Below are 22,619 nucleotides of genomic sequence, written 5' to 3'. Positions count from 1 at the left end.
TATATATATATATATATATATATATTCTTTTAAGTCATTGAGACATTGAGAATGACATGACGGTCAAAGAAAGAAACACAAAGTGGGGCTAATGAAAAGACCAGAGGATCTGAGAATTAAATAAATTGATGAGATAAGCGATGACGATTATATCATAGACTACAATTCACTTGTACAAAACTAGACTACAATTCAAAACGTCTAAAACAAAACCATCAATGAAGCACATAATGAACCAACGTGAACAGAGAAATTCCAACTTGTTCAATCAATCCCACCCACGTATAAGTACATGGTACAAAACTGGAAGACAACTATAATCTTTACAAAGGGAAGAGATCCCCTCTTTTCAGATAATTGGATTAAAACTTAAATATAGGTCCCACGTAAAGTGAAAAAACAAACTCTTTGTTGCCATAAATTTTGGGTGCCCCCTGAAACTCTTTCGTGATCTTTGCCTATGGATGGAAAACTGAAGAGTTAAAAAAAAAAAATATTAAGTCTGTTGTTCTGTGACTTCCAATCTGTGTGATGGCCGATCATACGGCATAAATCTGTAAAGCAAAGGTGTGCTTGATGTTTCATGTATTTGCTGCATCATCATCGCTATTCCCACTATCATCACTGCAAGAACCAAGCAATCAAAGAATAAGAATTACACCATAAAGTAAGTCAATGAAACCTAAGAGGTCCTAGTAGAGAGTTATGTGACATGTTTTGTTTACTGACTGTAGATATGGTTCTTGATGCACTGACCAATACATCTTGAAAACACTAATTAGCTTCTAACTGACAAAGATTAGTTTCATCAGCTACCAAGAATACACCAGTAACGAGAAGCCAATGACTATTGGCAAGGCTCCAACATAAATATATAAAAAAAAATTGAATAACCTGAGGTTCACTTCATTGGCTATATATCAAATAGCACAATGAAAATGTGGCCGTGTCTAATATCAACCATCTATACTTAATAGGTAGCATAGTCGTCGAAAAATAATTATATCTTGTGAAAAACAAAATGCAAATATTACCAAGATTGCAAGCTGCAGTTTGGCACAAGGCCAACAAGACCTTAAAGGGTTCAAACAAAATGTACCTGTTCTCAGAGAATTTTGAAAGTCTTCTTGCATCCAAGCCTGTGATGTACTTTTGTGCAGCTTGAACATGATCTGCACCTGTACAGAATATTTCCAAACTCTTGGTTCAACGAATGCATTATAGAGAACTAGAAAAATCTACTCGGAAATCCATTATAGGTACCAAATCTTCCAAATTTCACCACATATACAAAACAAGAAGCAAATTAAGAAAAAAAAAACCTGAACTTTCAAGTTTCACCACATATACATAAAAACAAGCCTTTTTTTTAAATAATTACTTAATTAAAAAAAATCATGATGCAGCTTTTCTGCACAAATTCGAAACATTTGGATGTCTCTGGATATTAACTCATTCATTGCACTTAACTCTTACACAGCATAGAAATAAAAATGAAGTAAAAAGAAATACCTTTTGTCAGCTGGAAAACATGCAGTGCACAACGTTCAGCAGCAAGTCGTACAGGGGTATTCCCATCCTTCAAGCAATCCGCAATAGCAGGGCCCAAGATCAATAGATTATTTGTAACAAACGAAGTGTTCACCTAAAGTGAAGTAAGAAAAGGAAAAGATTATTACATATAAAAACCATACAAGCTATGCACCAAATTCATCTTTCAGACCTTTGCTACAGATCTCAGACATGATAGAGATCGCTTCCTGACTTCACTAGATTCATCCTTGACAGCCGACAGAAGTAACTGAAGAATCTCCGCTGATGCATTTGCATTAGCTTGAGTTTGGACCTGACACAGTAAAAGCCTTCCCAACACCTTCGTAGCAGTTTCACGAATAGGAAACTGTTGCAGCAAATGACAAATAAAATAAAATAAAATTAAATTAAATTAAATTAAAATAAAAAGGTAAGCTCAAATAATAAATACACAAGACATGTATGGGCTGATTAACGGAGAACCTTATCATCTTTCAAAGCATCTCTTAAATGATTTATAAGGGAAGGAAACATTGAAGATTGGCCTATCTTTGATGCGCTGTGCACTGCCATTGACGCAAACATAAGCATAGCCCCATGCCTAATGTACCAGAGCGGTGAAGCACTCCAGTCAGACAGTGTCTGAAGAAGATCCAAGAGCTCGCTATCGTCCATGTACTGTCAAAGCAAAGCTGACAGGTTAGATAGAGATGACAAGAAGGAAGATGAATTGAATTAAAAAATGCTTCCACAAGCAGAAATAATGCTTTAATGTGCCATAATTTAATTTTCGCCTCATAAGCATAGCCTTATAAGGTACTGTTACATTGATAATGATTCACAAGGGAAAAGATGCCATTATACTAGTTATAATTCATCCACAAAAACATTTACAACAATATGCAATTCCAGGTGAACAATCAAGGGTAGCATATTTTCATAAGGCACCACATGCAGACCACACAGGGATGTAAAATCAGGTTTATGTTTGGAAGCACTGATATCCAAACCCCTTACATATGGTCAACATGGGGCATCCACAAGTCACACAAGCAATATTTCAGGGATAATGAGTTCACATAGTAATTCGACAAACCTGCAAGATGGCTATTGTTGAAATGTCCCGAAGGATTTTATAATCAGCAAAGATTTTGATATCTTCAGTATTGCAAACCACTGATAAAAATTCAGAAACAAACTAAACTCAAATAATATGACAATTAATCCAAACCTGGGACAGAGTTCCCATCACTTTTGCTGTGGAAATTTGCACTCCTTCATCATCAAGCTGTAACAAACCTTTGAGGACAATACATAGCCGCGATCTAACTGCACTGCTTACACCCTTCCCTGCATGCTTAACAACACCCTTAAGAGCAGTTAACACAGCCTCCCTGACACCACCATCCGAAGCCTGATATATCAACTTATTAGGAAGTGCTAAAACTAAACATCAACAACATATTCAACAGACATTTGTCACCTGCAAAGCAGAAAGGAGGTCACCGGCTAAAGGATCGACCCGAGTACTTAGAGCACTAAGCTTCCCCAGAGCAAGCGCAGAGCTTGTGCGAACCGTCCTGCATTGCTCATTGTTCAACATAAGAACACTAAGCTACATCAGAGGCATATTAAAATCGCATTTCAGATGCAACCTTGCATTATCCTGCAGGCATTTGATGAATGTAGTTTGAAGCTGTGGAAGAAATGGCTTTAGGGTAATCCCTCCTTTGCTTATTAGGATGGATAATGTTGACAAGATAGCTGCTTTAACTTGCCAAGCAAACCTATCTCCCAAGATCCGAATGAGAGGCCTGTATGAAAATTTTGGACAGAGATGTCACTCACTGCAAATACATCATCTGGGTATCCAGTAAACAACTACATTCTATTTCTCGTTTTTAAAATAGATTTAAAAGGTAAAATTTCTACTATAAAGATGATAGACATAGAACAACATGGTATTTACCAGCCAATTTGTATGAAAAGCACCCTAAACTAATACAAAATCAAGTCCAGCCATCTTTAAACTTTTTACAACAGGCACCAACCTACCTTCGCAAAGGAATATAACTCCCAATTAAAAAAAAAACCCACAAGAAAATATACTAAATACAAAATTATAAATATAATATATGAGATATCAAAATTTCAGGCTCGTTAATAGTCATACCCTGTGATGGGAACAACAAAGTCTTTCAGAGTTTGTTCACTAGTCACATCAATTAATTCCCCCAAACCCTCAGCCGCTTGCTCTTTTGTTTCAGCCGAACCACTAATTAGCCCCTGCCAGTATAAGGAGGTCTTAACATCAGCAAAATATGAATCGAAAGTCAGGTTGTAATTATGGTGCATCACCCCTACACAGCATCAATTTGAATTAAACAAGTTAACCTATGAAGAATAGATTTCTCCAAATCCTTCATGACAACCAAGGTCCAGAGTTAAAACACCCACATTTGCAAACATGGCAAATTTATGGTAACTGGTCGTATGACTAAATTGCAAAGTTAGGCATCAATAGATTACAAAATCTGTATGGCTAATACCTGGAGAAAAATTGGAAGCAAAGGTTGAAGAGCTTTAGGAAGACACAAGCCGGGTATACGGATTGATCCACCCTGATAAGAAAGCACAATGAAATGTCAGGGGGAATAGACATCATATGTATTAGGAAGAGATGTATCTGTTAACAATGTAATGTACCTTTCTTTTTCTTCGTTCCTTATCTCTGGCTGTAGAGACCGCATCACGAACAACTTTGATATATGAAGGCAAGACCTCTTTTGGAACTGATCCAACAACCCTTCCTAAAGCTTCCCAAGCAGCCTGTCAAGTGTAACATCAGTATATGGTTGTATTGGAGTAAAGCTAGACATAATCATAGACTGCTCTACATATGTACCATCACAGAGGCAGAATCAGTATCACTCAACAAACCGATCAGTGTTGAGATCATGTCAGGGGCCTCATCCACCAGGTATAGTTTGCTGTTTCTGAAAAGGTATCCTATCAGGTAGGCAGAACCTCTTCTCATGAGAGCCTGCAAGAAGTCCAAATGAGTAGATTAATGGGGAAAAAAACAACAACAATATATTACTCAGACCAATTTGAGTTAACCTGGCCATCTCCAGCTCCTTTAAGAAGTTCTGCAATCAAGGACTCTACGCCTTCCTCATCAATCACCAAAACAACAGTTTCAGCAGCCTTCTTTGCAGAGTTTCGTAGGTTCTAAAATTTGAAAAAGATCAGAATAATAAAATACACTTTCTTAACTTTTTAAAAAGGAACATGGCACTCAAGATCACATTGGAAAAAATAATTAATAATAAGAAATAATTAATGATATAAAAATTGATAATAAGTTCAAGGTAACGGATTCAAATTAGCTTAATTGCTCAGTGAACACAAGTTCTAGATACCATGACACCAATGACATCATTTTTTTTTTTTTCTCAAATCCAGCAGCAGCTGTACTAACAGCTATAAAAAGTCGAAATGTTAAAACCTTTGTACACTTCCTAATTGAATTTGAAAATTGATATAGAAACAAAACATAAAAATTATAATAGACAAGCATCAAGGAAAGCCAAGAAAACTGTAACCCTCAGGAGAGAATTGAGAAGGCATAACTAACCACATCATCTTCACCCATAGCAATTAGCAAAGCTGGAAGAATTGTTCCAACATGAGAATTTAAACCAGCCCCTGCAACCTCCGCTAAGGCTCCTAAAGCATGGGCATTGAAGGCACTGAACGCATAACAAATGTGTCACAACACAAACAGTTGCTTTCTATTTATCATAGGGACAAACCAAATGAACAATAAACTCACGAAATTGGAGGATGGACCAGTTTGGGCAAGATATGGGGCAACACTGCAGCTGTCCTGACACTAAAGTTGGAAACATAATAAATTAACAATTAATAGAAGTTGATCAACTACCAAATATCTACAATACGCATTAAAAGCCTACACGGCAAGTAAAATTAAAATGAAACCTTAGTATTTGCTTTAATCCATCAAGAGCAGTCTCTGATGTCTTATCATCTTCCAATGAGCGCAGGAGAGTAGGGACAATTTCATCGATTGCTTGCATGCCAGCAGTCTGAAGCATTAGGTTTCATGAGATATGTTACGGCCCAAAATAGGTACCCAAAGAAGCCAAATTCACAAGCTAGAGAAGTACCTTGTATAGAGTACTAAATGCTACACCAGCAGATTCACGAACTTCTGCCGAGCTGTAGCAAGCATGCAGTGAAGGTTGCACAGTTATATATAACAATAAGAAAATAAATAAACGTAAGATCGCATAAGAACAACTGTATGTGAGAAATGCAAACCTATCACAAAGGGCTGTACGTATCGTAGGTATGAGCTGTTCCATGAAATTCAGCAATTGGTGCTTACCAGCGCTTGCCATCACTTCACTTAGACCAATACACACACCCTGTTAATCAAAATTGAGCATTAAAAAAAGAAATTATGAGAACAAAAAAATAAATATTATCCTGGATATTCAATAGGAAGCTGTCAGATAAGAAAGATGAGCCCAACAAAAAAGAGTATTGTATGGCTATTTATATATGAAGACAACCAGAACTTAATATCACTCATACATAAACAAAATCCATGCTAATGTTTTGATACAATACCAATATACATGCCTATATATACATATTTACATATATCATCTCATGAGCTTATAGAAGAATATTTTCATCTGTTGCAATACGGATTCTAAAAATCAAAAATCAAACTCATTATGAGGAAAAAAAGGGTTGCTGCTCTTTGGCTAAGCTTATAGAACCACCCCCACCCCCACCCCCAAAAGTAAACAATTGTATATCCACACTAAGCATTGGGCCAAACCGTACTCAACCATTTGGCTAAGTAAGAACTTGAGCACAAAGCTAAAAAAAGGGGATCTGATCATGACAGAGAACTCACTTGTCTTCTGCTCATATTGGGATCTTTAAGTCCTTTCGCCAGAATTGGAATGATGGAGGGTAGGACTCTTTCACCAAGCTTCCTAACAAGCTCACCAAGAGATCTCCCCGCAACCTGGTAAAGTGAAATTTAAAGAATAAGCCAAAACTTTCAATGAGGTGAAATTGTATTCTTAGGTGCAGACCTGCCGTCTTTCTGAGGATGTTGAGGCCAGAGAAGAGATTAGGGTGTTCATTAAAACTGGCATTATTTCCTTAAGGGTCTTGGGAGTGTTGGCTACAATGGTCTTCCAGACATGCAAAGCAGCCTGACAAAAGAAAAAGTTTAGAATGTGGCGCTATATACCTTATGCCCCAAAAGGTTTTTCCAACTAAATTAGAACTCATAATGAGAAACATTAGCAAGGTAAAAATCCTTGGTGGTCACGCATACCTGCCGTACGGACAAACTGACATCGGTACGAACCATATAAAGAGCAGCAAGAACCTCATTGCGCTTATCCCTGCCCAATACTTCAATAATAGCTCGTCCATGAGCTTCAGTGCTGGCACCTTCATCATCACTGCCACCTTCCAGTAATGCCTTTCCTGATGTTCCAGCAACCTGCAAGTGACAAAAGTAAATCACCGGATACATTTGGAATTTTAATCTAAAATTGGTGAAGAAAGACGGTGGGGCAAACCTTGAAAAGAAGGTCACCAAGAAGTTCAACTGAGCTTTGTCGAATGCGCCAGTTGTCATTAAAAATGCCATCTTCGACAGCAGGTAGTAGGAGAGGAAGAGAACTGTTATGGTGTTTCAGAAATAAATATTCCATATTTCATGAAATAAAACAAACATAAACTTAGCACAAAAGATCATAGAAGCACTTACGTAGTTGCGTAATGTTCAACAAAAACATGGCCTGCGCTGAGTGCCGCATCACGAACAGATTCGTTTTCATCAGCAAGCCCTAAATAAAACCATGCCCATATTAGAAATGAATACAGAATCCAAAGCAATATCCACAAAAAAATTCACACACCATCTAATATGGCTGGCAACACTTGCTGTAGGTAATTCTGGAACATGATGCCTTGCGACCTTGGCAAATACTGCATGTAATATTTTATGAGACTAAGATTGAGAGAGACCAGAAGGGAATTGAAAAAAAAGGAAAAATGTCTCTGCTCACCTTAAAAAGTGTCAAATGCCCATCCCGCACGGATGCCCTTTGGTGAGAACAATTCCGGATGATATCAGGAAGGATGTGATCGAAATACTCTTTACCAAGAGCAGCTAAAACCTAACAATGTATACTCCCATGTATCAATGAAATGTTATATTCAATGTAGAGGATGTTACCAAAAATAAACAGAGGTTATAAAACAAGCACGTCCAAGATGAGTGGATTCATTGCATGCTTGAAAAATTAACTAGCTTCTACTTTAATTCAAGGTTGAGAAAGTGATAGGACAAATGACTAATTCGAATTATTGGCTTCAGGGATTATGCCTTAGTATGATCAAACAAAATATTTTTTCACAATTCCGCAAGTGCAACCAAAACTGAATGAAAAGTGCAAGTCAAAGGGTAAATCCATTTACTTTTAGTCAAATTTTATTGTAAAATATGAGTAAAGTACTATTTATTGGCATGAGGTATTATCTTGAATTTACACACTGATACAATTCTATAATAAATTATCAGTGATCATTAAGAAACACATACTGAATACAAAAGAAAATGCATACCAGACAAAAAATATCACAGAAATGATACTGCAAGATCAAGAGAAAAAAAAAAAAGGATTCTCACCTCACTTAATCCTTGCGCAGCTCCAGATCGCTCAACGTTACTGTTATCAGACTTGAGCGTCTCCAACAGCCAGGGCACAAGTTCCGGAAAGTTCTCTTCTCCCATTCCCCTAATTAGAGATCCAAGGGCCCTGGCTGCAACAGACCTAACTTCTGGTATAGGGTCCACTAGAACCTATTTTAGCACGACTATTAAATCACCGACACAAAGGATAGCAATCATGTCATTAATGCAGAATAAAAAAAAGAACCTTTTTCACTTCTGGAAGTAATAATCCAATATATGGAACCATGTCCTTGGGTTCAGTTACTAAGGAACACATATTGCCAACAATCTGTGCTGCCTTTTTCTTGGTATCAGCACTCCTTTCTCTTAGGCCTCTGTGAACGATAGGCACCAATAACGCCAATGAAGGAGCATCAATTGAATTGATAAAAGTAGTCTGGAATATACAATCAACACCATCAGCAAGTAAAGCATGCCATCCTTGGCAATAGATAATGTTTTAAAGTTATATAACAGCTTGGTTTGATGACCATGCAGAAGGCTTACTTGAAGAAGAATGTCAAGAGAATGTTTCGTGTGCTCATTAGGATCAGTGAGAGCCATCAAAAGAGTGGGAACAAGGGCAGATATCTCAGGGTTTTTTATCACACTACCAACCTGAGAGAGAGAGAGAGAGAGAGAGCACTTAAATTAAATATCAAATTATGATAAATGTGATTAGTGTCAAGCAAGCAAACTATGCGATCACCTGCTGCAGCGATGTTTGACCTGCAGATTGAACCTTTGGGTGTGTATCAGTCAGAACCTGCATAAGTTCATACCCTTTTAAGAACCAACTCCAAATTAAATCATTTTTAATTTCCAATGTTGAACAGTAAAAGTACCTCTGTTAATTTAGGAACAATTTTGGGCAGGCACTGAGAAAGTTGCTGAGGAGCACAATATGCCATAGCTCCAAGCAGCTGAACACTACTTTGCTTAGTCCGCCATGCTTTATCCTCCAAACCCTGGTCAAAGCTCAAAATATGTCACAAAACACCAGATCTATATACTTTTCTTTCATAATTTCCAAAGTTTAATTAAAACTTCAGCCTGCTTTTAGAAAGAATGCCAGGCAAATTAAAATATTATTAGTGAATACAAATCAAGATTTTAAAAAGGGTAAAAACAATAGTTCCCTAACAAACCCTTTAAAATGCATAAGCACATTGAAGTCTTTCAAATGACAAGTGAAGTGGAAGCTTGATCAAAAAATAAATAAAATGAGAACACAAAGAAGATATTCATTTGAACAAGGATAAGTGCATGCCTTCATCAAGGATCACAAAAAATTGAAATTCAACCAATATGGACTAGTATTGATTACAACTGACTCAAAATTGCAATAGATATCCACAAGTAATGAAGGAGCTTAAAAATTCAAGAACCTTAAGAAGTGATGGAAGGATAAGTTTCACTCCATAACCAGTCATTTTTGACATCATTGCACGAGCAGCGCACTCAGCAGCTTCACGTACAGCAGCAACTTGATCAGAGAAAGAAACCAGAAGCAACGGTAACATTTGGATCACATATCTGCGAGGAAAGATATAATTAGATATATAAATCAATGCTTGTATGCTTTATCTGAAATGATATATTACTCACGGTTCAAATAACCTCCCAAGCTTTTCACAGAGACATTCAAACGCAAGTAAAGCCCCCTCGCGTGATTTTGCAGAATTTCTGCAGCAGAAATTTGTTAAAGATATGGAACATAGAACTTGCATTTATAAGGAAATTGACTTTTCTGTCAATTTTATACCTATGAACATACATTAACGACCCCATAGAAGAAAAATGAAAGAAAAATATCATTTAAGCAGAATTATTTTGGAGAACTGCTCCTTATTTCACATTAATGATCATAGTCGTGAACTTATTCAAAATTTACATGGGGCCATAGCATTTCATGGCCAACTTTATCATAACAGGTTAAATCTGAATTATGATCATCAAGCCTTAGCCCACCTGTTCGCACAGAAGATTTTCACTGATGAGATAAGACTTTCCTTGGCCAAAGAAATATCAGCACAAACACATTTGAGGGGATATATAATTTGACAAAGATAAGTAGTTTGCATGTTTTTTTTTCAACACTTCATGACTGCGAGCTTCTCTGTTTATTTGCAAGCAAAGAGTGCTGGCTTTTATGCACATTTCCAGCTATTTGTCTTGAATAAATGTTGCAGTTGCACTATTGAAGAGTGTTTATCTTCTACTTAAATTAGCATTGATTTATGAACTTCCTTAAATAATAAAACTTCACCATAACCAAAAGAAAATGAGATACTCACCGATATTTAACTACTTTACTACGTGTGCATGTATGTGTATACATATATATATGCATGTTGTATGTGTATATATACTGATGAAATATTTATTCTGTTACACACAATGCTATAGATTCTGAGACCATCATTCATCTGAAGAATTGAGGTATTAAATACAAGCTGCCATTTTTCATGTACAGCCTTAGATTAAGCAGAGACCTCTGCAAATAGCAATTCAACATATAAGTCGAGATTGAACCCAAGCCATTGGATTGTGCCACTTGGCACTTAGCTCACTAGTACATAGATGCTAAATCATCAAAAATAAAAGAAGAGAAAACCATGAAGTGATGCATTTACACTGATGATATACTAGCATGTGAGATAGAAAGCAAGGGGGACAATTGAGTTGCATACCTGTCCTCCAAACCTTCCCTCAACACAGTGGTAATGCCATACTTTTTAAGGCAAGATATTCCAAAGCCTTTTACAACTCCAGCTAGGCCAAATGCTGCCCCACGCCGCTCTCCATACTTGTCACTTTTCATTAACCGATTCAAAAGTCCAGAAACAAGAGTTTGGCCATCTTCCTGATCCAAACACAAATATTTGAAAGGGTACAAAACAGTGTCACATTTATCAAGCTTGAGAGAGAAGGTTGGAAACTTCTATGAAAAACGGTGGAAACATCAGGAAATGTAGGAAATACATCATCACACTTCAAACAAGAAAATGAGAAAAGAAATTACATCTTAGGCAGTAGAGATGCTATTACTTGCCTTCTTTGAAATCATTAATGGAGATAGACAGTCAGAGACAGCTCGTTGAACTGCCTCTGAAGGAGTGTTCAAAACATCCAACAACTTCTCAACAACAGCATGTATTTTAGGATCATCCTAGCAAGATCAAAATTTGAATTCAAGGATCAACCAGACATCTAAAAGCCTCAACCCAGAAAAAAGAAAAAGAAGAAAAAAATGCTTCATAAATGGGCACCTTGGATAAATGTTTAGCAAGGGCTCCGGTAAATATAACAACACCCTCTCTGACCAAGTCATATTTTTCTTCGTCCGAAGCCTATATGAAATCGACAGAGTTGACTGAAAAGCTTACAAATTAAATGAAAACTAATAAAAAGTAAAGAAATTTCCAATGAGATAAAATCATACTTTTTTTTGCAAGTAACTTTCAAAAATTGGAAACAGCAAGGGGACATTTTCTTTCCCATGCTTGTCAATAATCATGATCCCAGCATTTATCATTCTGCTACGAACATCCAGGTTTGGGTCTGCCTGCAATAGAATATGAAAAATTATGTTTAAAAAAGAGAGAGAGAGAGATCTTAATCAACATGAGATAGCAAATTCAATTTTTGCACATTATATGATTTAACATAACAATGGCGGGCTATCAAACTGAGAAGTATCTACCAACAAAATTATTAGATTACTGGAATAACTCCCATGAGGTATCACCTACAATTTAGATTGCATAACCTATAATAAAGTTGACAACAAATTAAACAAGAACCAAAGAGTAGTGGCATGATAAACTTACTAGGGCACGTGAGATCAGAAATGTCATAACAACAGGAAGATCTTTAGTTCTCAACACATCAGAAGCAGAGAGAAGTGCCAAAGCTATGCCTTGTCGTCCTAACCAACAAGAATCTGCTACATCCATCCCACTGCCAAGATCCCGAATATACAAAGAAAACAAAGTAGAAAGTGTTTCCTGAAAAGGCAAAAAATTAATGAAAAACAATGAACTCATTTTTTCACCTAAAGCAATGGAATCAATGACAAGACTAACTTGCACAGTTTCTGGGTTTTCATCCAGAGCTGCAGCTAATGCCTCTCCAGCAGCCATCCGCACATTGAAGTTGGTATGTGAAAGTACATTGAAAAGACCAGAATAGTCAGTTCCAAAATCAGAACCATACCGGTCCCATATATCTTCTGCCACTTCTACAACAGCCTGAACATCAGTAGATATTTACTGTTACCAAATGTAATCATGGAGAAGGAATAAAAGGTCTTTGATGGAAATGCATTGCAAACTTGTGCTGATCACTTCCAATAGCATGAAAAAAAAAACATTAAAAAGCAGCATATGTATAGTTCATAGAATCATCAAGTAAAACCATGGTAGAAACCAGGTAGATGGTCTCAATTACACACAAGTACAGTCAGGAAAATACCTTCTTATTATAAATATTTCAGTAAAATGTAATAAATCATCCTTAAGCAGACCACACCTGTAGAAGCTAGGTGATTACAGAATACACTATCTTTTCATAAGATATCTTCTCTGTCATCAATCAATCCTCAAATTTTATGTAAATAGAGTCTGATACATGCTGAACTAAGCTGTGTAAAAAAGCCTCAATTGTTTCTCATTCTCTGTAATTTTCTTATTTGTCTAAGGATTCCTGCCATAGAATAAGTTCATTTGGCAAATTGATATAGATCTCTGAAATGTAAGAACAATGTTTGACCAAACATGTACAAGTTCCCCAACAACTGGTGATAAATAATAAACGAGCTAGATGTTTTGAGGAGGAAACTAAACGTTATGGCAGCATTTTTAATATGATGGTTTTCATTGAGTAGAGAGTGAATTTACTTATTTAAGGGAAGAAATAATAAACATATTTACAAAAAAGACACAATAATGGTATATAAAGGAAAAAAACTAAAGCAGATGTCAATTTAATTTTCACTATCCAGTCTTTGACGAGTAGATTACAAGTCAGTAATGATATAGGAAATTGACAAGTTAAACATGTGAGAGGGCACCGATGACCTTTCCAATTCAACATGCTAAAAATTAACTTAGTATGTTAGTATATACAACTTGAGTGAAGTAGTTTTGATAAAAGATTTCAAACTCCTGTTGCCACTTGCCACAATTGAAGAAAGCTATATAATAAAGGAAACAAGTTTGACTAATCTAATGTTTTCAGTAGAAAACGTGAACAGATCATGTAAATATGTTGAAGGAAATTGCAAAATAAGGAGCCTTACAAAACAAATAAATCTACTCAAGCAATATTGATTAAAAAAATCACAAATAATGATAATAAATAATCAGCAACCTTATCTGGGTCATGTAAGGCGATCCAAATATGTGTCCCAACCTCAAGATTCTGAGGTAGAGAATGGCCAGCAACAGCAGGAATGCATTTTATGGCATTTAGACATGCAAGCCTCACATGAACATCTTTTGCATAAATTCCAGAAAGAGCCTGCATAAAACAAAAAACAAAACAATCAAAATGTGGCAGCCATGGTAAAATAAGATATTTACAAAGAAAAGAAAAACTCACTTGTGCCACTTCATCAGCTTGCAGACCTAAACACAATTCATTTAACATCGGTCCCACCAAGGATTGATAAGCTGGAACAACACCGAGTACATGGTACAGAACCTGCAAACAATAGCAGAGATCTTAAACATCGTCCCGAAAATTGGAGTTACCAGAAGGGGGATGAGGATAAAGTTTAACTGATAGCATCTGGGATCTAGGAAGAGGAAGTATCGGATCCAGGTGCAGAGAAAGTATCTGTAGTACATCATCATGAAGAGCTGTCTTTTTTGATGAAAGCAGTATCTGTCCCAAAATCTGCCACCAAAGAACTTTTAGAACTCTGAATGTTACGAACTGACTCAACTGCAGCACATTTGGTGGCAAGAAAAATATGATACCGGAAAAATGAACGTAAAGGAATCTGCCGGTAGAGGTCCACTTTTGCAGGATATTGACAAACCTCTAACTACTTGTTCAAACAGACCTAATGGTGGTTTTTTGCTTACTTCCCCATCAACAACAGGTGGAATCATCTCACACACCATATTCACATCTTTGGTCGATATAATACGTAAAGCAGCTGCAATTTCAGGAGCCCAGTTACACAGAGGAGGAGCTAAGCACCTGGACAACTGCAGCATGGTGCCATATGCAGCATCACTTACAATGGCTGAACTCAATAAAGGATCTACATACTTAACCTGCAGAAAAATAAAAATTAAGTTGCAGCCAAAACATTATGCCACTGCAAAGGACAGAGACAAGCATCAGCAAGGGAAATAAATAGATGTTATGAGTTCATAAAGATCATAAAATCAAACAAAATACTTCCTCACGGCACAAGAAGATATACTCCAACAATGTATTTGGCCAAAATGATACATTCACCTCACTATCAGAATCAAGGATTAAGAAGTCAGTCAGTTATAAATCTGGTTTTGTTCACAAAAGATCAAAGTTCTCTATAAGAAATAGATATCAGATATTCTACATCTGATTCCAAATAATACATTAAAAATCAGCATTTCACCTGTAATAGTGTCTCAAATACGTTTGAGTTTGCATTCAATTAAAACAATAGGCCAGCTGTTACCTACATAGTTGCACAACATTGTGTGCAACGGAGCTTCACAGCTCATCACATCAAAGGAAAACCAATTGCTATTCCAAAAGATATACCCTTCATAAACTTTACACTAAATAAAACAAGACAGCTAATAAAAGATATTAGCAAAAGCTCACCATTGAAGGAAGCTGACCATGTGTAAAAACTGGGTTGGCAATGGCCATTTCACCAAGAGCCTTAAGCATTATAGAAAGATTCTTTTGTAACAAACTGACTCTCTCATGAATAATCGACTCCTCCTTTAGGAGCAATTCTCTTGCCTCCTCTTTTGCAGTTTTAGCCTTCTCTATATGCAGAATGTACATGAAATGAAGGCTTTAGTACAGCATAGTTTCAAAAGAATGGATATGACTAATATACAAGGAAGATAAATGGGCATACCAGGTTTCTTTGTAGCCTTATTCGTGTCCTTTTTCCCCAAGCCAGTAGATTCTCTTTTATTCTGGTCCTTTGTAGGAAGACTTGATGTAACACCATCCTATGAATAAGGAAGAAGATATGAAATATGGCATCTTATATAAAGTGATTCAAACCTACAAGAAACAAAAAGATTGAGGCTTACCATACTATCTTGGTCATCATAAAGCCGAAATCTACCTTTAGGAAGTTTTGTGTTTTTTGCCACAACAGCTTCCGCGACATAAACACCTTGCTCACTTGATAGTTGTCCTTCTGGAGTAAAAAAGATCTGAAATGGCAATATAACAGTAAGGGTAATATCAAACAATAACTTCCCAGTGGAAAACATGTAAAGTGTTCACCAACACATTCTGCGTGCCTCTTCACAGGAGGGTAACATAATCAAGTATAAACAAATATAGTATTTTAATGCGGCAAAATCACACTATTCTGAAAATAACTCATCAGATCTCACTCAAATGCCCACCAGTTACAGAAATCTCAAATGACGATAAGCAAAAACCCATTTATATTCAGTTCAATTCATAAATACAAGACTTGAGGGATCCAAGACTACAAAACCAGTAAAGCATAAACAAACATAAGGACATATAATTCATTAAAAATAAATAATTAACTAATACTCCATAAACTTTTTGAAAGCCTAAAGGGCTATATCCATATCGCACGATTAACACAAGCACACCAGCAACTTACCTACTCACAAATTACAATTCAAAATAATAACATGGCAAAGACAACCAGATAAAACAACTCAATTAGTATATTAACCAAGAGCACTTCATATTCCTAGTAACAGCAGTAATTTAGAGACACTCAAAACGAAAGTAATTTACAGGCAATGCATTCAAGCTCATCCGAAATCAAAGTCCATGATAAGACTTTCTATGTAAAATTATAAAATAGGGCAAAGAACAAGTAGTGGTACCTAAAAAAGGTAGTAAATAGAAAACCAGGAAAATGAACTAATACAATCATATTTGCATTGAAGGGCAATCTCATCCTCTTAATCCATACTTATTTAGAATCAATGAAGAAATAAAACAGAAAAGAGAAATATGAAAGAGCAGTATACCTTAATATCATTTTCTGAAAGTGTGTCATGCAAAAAACATTCAGGAAGCTTGTTAAAGTGCTGAACAAACAACAACGATAGCAGTTATGATAAAGACAAAGACCATGATAAAACGTTTAATAATTAGAATAAAAAAAAGCTGCATCTCACTTTTTCAAATGCCAAGAACAAGTTGTCCGGTGTTATCGACATCAAAGTTGATAATGAACTCAAGGCTGCACACTGCTCCATAGGATTGGGGCTCATTAGCCCCAAAGGCCCTATTAAATCCTAAAAGAAATGGCTGTATCAGATTCCATAACTCAAGTTGAACATGCAAAACAAAATTTCAGGTGAGTATATTAATATACAAACATCATTCTTTCATTTAGTTCTAGTATCATATCTAAATATGCCATGAAGGAATCATAACATAAAATAAAAAAATATAAAATAAATAAAATAAAATAAGATAATTGCCAGCAAATTCAAAAGTTTTCATTCATCATGTTCACTTGAAATGAAGGTTTCCTTTTCTTATGGTTAGCTTTGTCCAAGGATGAGCTGACAATGTGCAGAAGAATAGGATAATATGTATCAAAATAGTACAATATTTATAAATATCAACCATATCAAGAAGCTAACATAGCTTTTATATGCATCATAAGCACACTTCAATTTCATGAAATTATGTACATGTCGAAAATAGCTTGTGATAGAATTCTCAAGAAATCATTTAGCACTTGGAGGTGGCAGTCTCTTGTTTGGGTTGAACTCATGCCGATCTTTCCAAGGCACAGCTACAGAGTTGACAAGTTGGTATAGAACATAGCTTTGAAGAAAAACTTAAAGCATGCATTATTGCTCAGATAGATAGATCAGAATGATAAAGATTATTACCTTGCAAATAGTATCCACCTTCGCTGCTATTATATCAATAATATCATGCCCACTCCTCAACAAATTTCTTTGAAGCCTCTGAAAATAAATTGAAAAGTATAGCATAAACATTGAGTCTGCCATGTGCAAATCAACAAATAATGTTCTAGAATGCAAATAAATCTGCTAATAGAGAATTAGACTCTTAATCACAGCTATAGCAACATATTATGAATATTTAAAAAAAATGATTGAAAATAATAACGTCTGATAAATATTCAGCCACTAAGTGATAAACAAGAGTAACCAGCATAGAACAAAAAATTGAGAATTGTTTATTAAAAAATGTCACATGGCACAATAAGGTAATAACGCATCACAAAAAATATCAGAACAATCAGGACTTTTCAATATTAACAGAAATGCCAGAATATTATCCCTTGTTCTCTTCTGATTAACAAGAACAAAGATATCCTTTCATAGCATAAAACCGCCAGACAAAGTTACATCTAATCAGAGGAACAGCAGGATACCTTCCACACTGTGCGCCTGCGACCAGTGCTAGCTATGCAGGGATGGTGAGAGCACAAAATAAGCCGGGAACAAATCCTTTGGCTACTAGCCAGAGCAGCAGGTGCAATCAAAAACAAGCACTTCACTAATACCTCGGTAGAAGGAAGAAAAGGAACCTGAGCATCAAAAGCACCGTCCATGTCACTGCAAAAGATTCATGTGAACTTTTCAGCAATTTTAAACTACAGCAGCCAAAAGCAAAATGAAACAAGTACTTAAATTCAAGAAATCATAACTATACCATGAGAAGTAGCTGCTAGAACAACTGAAATAAATAGTGTAAGTCAATTAAAAGGAACTGCAACATTCAATTTCAAGCAAAAGGATAACTGCTCAACATAAGATGCCTTCACAAAATATATTTGTATTAGATACAGCTCCAACTTTGCATCACAATCATAGCAAGCAAATGAGTTATGTTGTCTACTGTTAAGAGATAGTACAACATATACCATTGATAGCAATACCAATAAAGATCCCATCATGCAACAACAGTTATCCATATATATGTTTTAAAGCAACATAGATTTCCACTAAGAACAGACCTTGCTTTAGAGAGAAAGATCCGTTCCCCAAGAACTGACAACCAACTTGAAAACTCAAGAAAGAGGTCCTCTAATAAAATAGAAGATGCAGAGCTGATCTTCCTGGTAGTCTCACGAGCAACTCTACGAACATCCCAACTTGGATGGCAAAGCATATAAAGTAATAACTGCACAGAGCAAACACTAACTCCATAGTAAAATAGAGCATCTCAGTAGCAGCTAGGTAAAAACTCAATTTACCTGAAACATGGATTTTACCGACAAGGTGTCTAGCACTCTGCAATGGTAACACGGTAGTTAGAGATCACCCAAAGAAATGTCTAGTATGAAACAAGGAACAGTTGACAACCTGTTTACATGTTCGATAAGCAGCACTTCGAGAAGATCAATGCATGCTAGGCAATCCTCAATTGGTAGCTTTAGAACCTGTTGAGAATGTAACAAATGTGCTTTTACAGAAAGAGAGAAAAAAAGAAGTTTAAATCAAGAAAAGAACTTCCCTGTACAGCAGTACATACAAATATGCTTTCGTGGTTAATGTTGTAACAACAATAAATATGTGTTCATGTAAAACCAAGAAACCAGAAAAATAAATAGGATAGTAACTGGATTGCTAAGAATGAAAAATGAAGCAAGGGTTTAGCATAAAACCATTAATGAGAGAACTAGTTCATCGAAGGCAGTCAATCAAATATTGAGAGTATCCAGAACATAACAAGGTGGGAAAATCTTCCCAAAATAATATATATATATATATATATGTATATCAGAATTGAAGTAAGACCATCTTCAAGAGGTTCTAATTACCATATTTAGAGGAATAAATGTAGACTCATTCTGAGCAATCACCATCCAAACCTTTTCCTTCTGGAGAACCTCCTCTGCAAGATTCATTCACGGCCTTCTTTTACAATGGTTAATCAATCTATACGTATTACGCAAGTTAAGAAATATAATAATGAAAAGAACCTGCTCTGGGGTCAGCTGAGGCAATTTTAGCTACAGCATACAGGGCATAAATCCCATCCAACCTCTGTGATGCTTTTGTAAATCCAGATTTAACTAACTGAACAAGAGGGTCCAGTAAAGATGACACCTGAAAGAAACATTGGTTGCCAGAAACAGCAGGTGAGTTCAATGACAAATCAATCAAACCTGCACTACTTATTTCAGCAAGCAAGGAAAGCATCTAAGGAAAACAATGAACTTCCTACCCTTGTTAATGACTCGGAATTCTTGCAAACAATTTGCAAACATTTAAGATGCCCCTTTCTTAAGGTTTCCTTCTCTTTCAAACCTGCACCAATAAAAGAAACAAGATCCGCTTGAACAGCTTCAGCAGTTTTTGATACCCAGGATGCTAGAGCAGACAAGACTGCCAACTTTACTTCCTCACTTCCTGCATTAAAGAGATACATTGATGTTGACATACACTAATGTATTTGTGGAAGAAAGAAGTGATGGAGTAAAGCAGTAAGAGAAAGCATTAAAAAAATTTACATCAAAAAATGACTAAGAGAGAGCATTAAAGTATTTACCATCATCTTTGTAAAATGACAAGAGGAAGCTAGTTATGGATGGCACCAATTTACTCAAAGACTTTCCGCAAGGGTTCCTTGACAATTCTCTCAAAGCATACACCATACCAGTTCTCTGGGAAGGGAGTGTCAGCTTTCCCTCTGAGCCTGTTCAAGGAAAGGCCATGTAAGTAACTGATATAACAGACAATACGAAACATGAAGCTCAAAGCAGCCGTGAAAAGTAGACTCTGTGAATCAATGTCATGGTTTTTTTAAGACACAAGAAAGTATCACCTGACCTCCTAAAATGGCTTTGATGGCATTGAAGATTGCAGATACCGCATCTGGGTCACTTGACTTTTGACTCAGGCAGCCTATAACCGTTAAAGCCTTAACCCTCCTCTCTTCATCAGCATGCCGAGCTTGTGGCAGGAGAATTGAAATGAACTCAATTGCATATTTACTCAAATCAAGATTGACTGATTCAAGCAGGTCCGCTATAGACTCCATTACCAGTTCTGGGTTGCGCTTTAGCATTTTAAGGGAAGCAGGAACCAAGAGAGTTTTGAAATCTTCATGGCCAATTAGGGTGAAAAGTGGTCGAAAAGCTTCTGAAAGTGCTATTGATGGCTTCTCCTTGGAATTTAGCACTACTTTGATATAGAATTCAAGAAATATCAACTGAATAAGGAAAATAAGGGTCAAACAATAGTCCACATATTATTTAAAATAGAATGGTGTCTTGAACATTTGACAAAAAAGGGAAAGAATTTCTTTCAACTGAAAATTCTTGCAAAAATACAGATCATTTTTAAACAAAGAGAACAGGAAGGATAAAAAAAAACAATAACTTCTACCTTGTACTCATCCAACAAAGAAGTATTTGTAGTTGAAAAATCAACTAATATTCCAATAAGATGAGCACCATCTCTCCCAGGAATTCTTGTATCCTTAAGCTCTTCAATATAGGCCTTATACATATTCGGAAACTGCAAGTGTGATGGTAACAAAAACAGGGGATGAGATATGTCTGGGTTGGCGGGATAGGGGCATTTCTACAAAAAAAAAAATTCAAGAGTTGAAACCACTAATCATAAAATACCTCAGTGAAGAGATGTACAAACAACTTTTTGCAAGCTCCACGTAAGTGGTAAGATCCTTGCATAAGGATCTGGCATAAAGATGCTTGTGCACAGACAAGTCTTGAAAAACCATTTTTAGAGGCAGAGGCAAACTGACTCCATCTCAAGAGAAGGAATGACCATTTGAGAAGCTTGTAACATCCAACAGGGCTATAAATCTTTACATGCTTTTCCATAGACTGTATAAGTGATGTCGCAAAATACTTCATGAAGATAGCTTCACCTAAACCCTTAACTATCAAATCATCAACAGCAATTGTCGAATGTCGATCATCATAAATAGGCAAAGTTTGGAAAATAATGTCCACCAATAAAGATGCAACTCCATCTGATAAATCTGTAAACCCAAAAGAAATGGAAAAAATGAAATCTCTGTCAACAAATTTATAGATTAAAATCTCCCAGTAGAATTTCCTTTCTCAAGCAAATTATAATTAAGTTCATCAAGCACATAAGAAGAATTATTGTCCATGAATCAAAGAAACAAAGAAAGAAGAGGATATAATTCAGTCACTCCAACACCTAAATTAAATACCAGAATAAGCAAGATATGATCCAAACACTAATGAAAACTAAACTAATTCAAATTTCCTAATGCACAACAGAACCCTCAGCAACAATCTCTATTCTTCTGAAATCACAGTACTCACGGTTCCATTATTTGCTCAGTTCTATCGTAGCTAAATAAGATTATTGCCATGAGACATGAGAAAACAAAGACTTCAGGTAGAATTCTTCTCCACCATCACCACAATTCTCAAGAACTCCGAAACTATTTCACATTGATCAATGGCACAAGAAATGATCAAAATGCTAGCGATCGAAAACAATAAATGGAGCCTAGAAATAAGAGCAGTGCAAGCAGTGGTTCAGAAAAATCACAAATTGGCGATTGAAAACAACCGCAAAAAATTTCAAGAAATTCTCAAACAAAATAAAACAATAGAAACGTATCAGCGATTGAAAACAACTGCAAAAAATTTCAAGAAATTCTCAAACAAGAGAAAACAATGGAAACGAATCGAACCACTTGTATCTTGCAAAATAGGAGTCAATCTTTGGCGAAAGATCTGAATCCGCAGCTTCGTGGACGAAGTCGAGACCTCCTCGGCGGCGGCTCGCAGCACGTCCATTGCCAGGAAGAACCCTCGAGTGATCCAGACGTGAAGGGATGAAGATGAGCTCGGTTTTCCCCTGCTCCAGAGGTTACTGGAGGCCAACGATCAGATGATCAGACAAGGAATGGGAGGGCTAGGGTTTAGGAAATTTTTGGTAACTTACAAAAAGCTCTTGATGTTTGGTTATATTTACCGATGTGCCATTATGGATGCTGTGAAGCAATTGGCTAATTCACCATCACATCGTGAACTCGAGCTCAGTGTTATGAGTCATAAGTTCATAATGAACCTCTTATTGTTGTGCTGCTATACGCTAAAATGGGATGAGTG

The 22,619-nt window shown here is 36.2% G+C and overlaps 1 protein-coding gene across 1 annotated transcript; it reads right to left on the bottom strand.

The window, feature by feature from the left end:
• Positions 1-108: 108 nt before the first annotated feature.
• On the bottom strand, positions 109-22,406 carry LOC120252721 (protein ILITYHIA). The gene is made up of 60 exons (XM_039260844.1): positions 22,199-22,406; positions 21,132-21,508; positions 20,887-21,018; positions 20,329-20,710; positions 20,048-20,194; positions 19,724-19,908; positions 19,479-19,605; positions 19,317-19,390; positions 18,859-18,935; positions 18,750-18,786; positions 18,510-18,676; positions 17,925-18,108; positions 17,413-17,490; positions 16,684-16,803; positions 16,534-16,593; positions 15,601-15,726; positions 15,420-15,516; positions 15,155-15,324; positions 14,311-14,613; positions 14,111-14,227; positions 13,931-14,032; positions 13,700-13,849; positions 12,415-12,579; positions 12,160-12,336; positions 11,772-11,894; positions 11,599-11,679; positions 11,382-11,498; positions 11,020-11,192; positions 9,935-10,012; positions 9,715-9,862; positions 9,172-9,294; positions 9,036-9,092; positions 8,834-8,944; positions 8,532-8,723; positions 8,282-8,455; positions 7,659-7,769; positions 7,509-7,578; positions 7,358-7,436; positions 7,167-7,269; positions 6,917-7,087; positions 6,669-6,791; positions 6,485-6,598; positions 5,878-5,984; positions 5,724-5,775; positions 5,536-5,642; positions 5,369-5,428; positions 5,171-5,285; positions 4,654-4,764; positions 4,439-4,576; positions 4,240-4,362; positions 4,083-4,154; positions 3,707-3,819; positions 3,189-3,347; positions 3,017-3,113; positions 2,765-2,947; positions 2,017-2,211; positions 1,724-1,900; positions 1,513-1,645; positions 1,100-1,178; positions 109-624 (listed from the first exon to the last, which is right to left on the bottom strand). The coding sequence occupies exons 1-60, from the start codon at positions 22,302-22,304 to the stop codon at positions 582-584; spliced, it is 7,872 nt and encodes a 2,623-aa protein (XP_039116778.1). The 5' UTR covers positions 22,305-22,406; the 3' UTR covers positions 109-581.
• Between the last annotated feature and the right edge of the window lie 213 nt (positions 22,407-22,619).

Source organism: Dioscorea cayenensis, chromosome 22 (genome assembly GCF_009730915.1).
Source record: "Dioscorea cayenensis subsp. rotundata cultivar TDr96_F1 chromosome 22, TDr96_F1_v2_PseudoChromosome.rev07_lg8_w22 25.fasta, whole genome shotgun sequence".
Taxonomy (NCBI): Eukaryota; Viridiplantae; Streptophyta; class Magnoliopsida; order Dioscoreales; family Dioscoreaceae; genus Dioscorea; species Dioscorea cayenensis.
This window is presented reverse-complemented; position numbering and strand designations above follow the sequence as displayed.

Bases quoted from the DNA above. Each gene is read 5' to 3' on its own strand.
- LOC120252721 (XM_039260844.1), bottom strand. From the start codon at position 22,304: ATGGACGTGCTGCGAGCCGCCGCCGAGGAGGTCTCGACTTCGTCCACG. The intron at 5,643-5,723 runs GTACTTCTCTAG...CTAATGCTTCAG, and splicing joins CATTTAGTACTCTATACAAG to ACTGCTGGCATGCAAGCAAT. The intron at 4,155-4,239 runs GTACATTACATT...CTTTCTTATCAG, and splicing joins AGGAACGAAGAAAAAGAAAG to GGTGGATCAATCCGTATACC.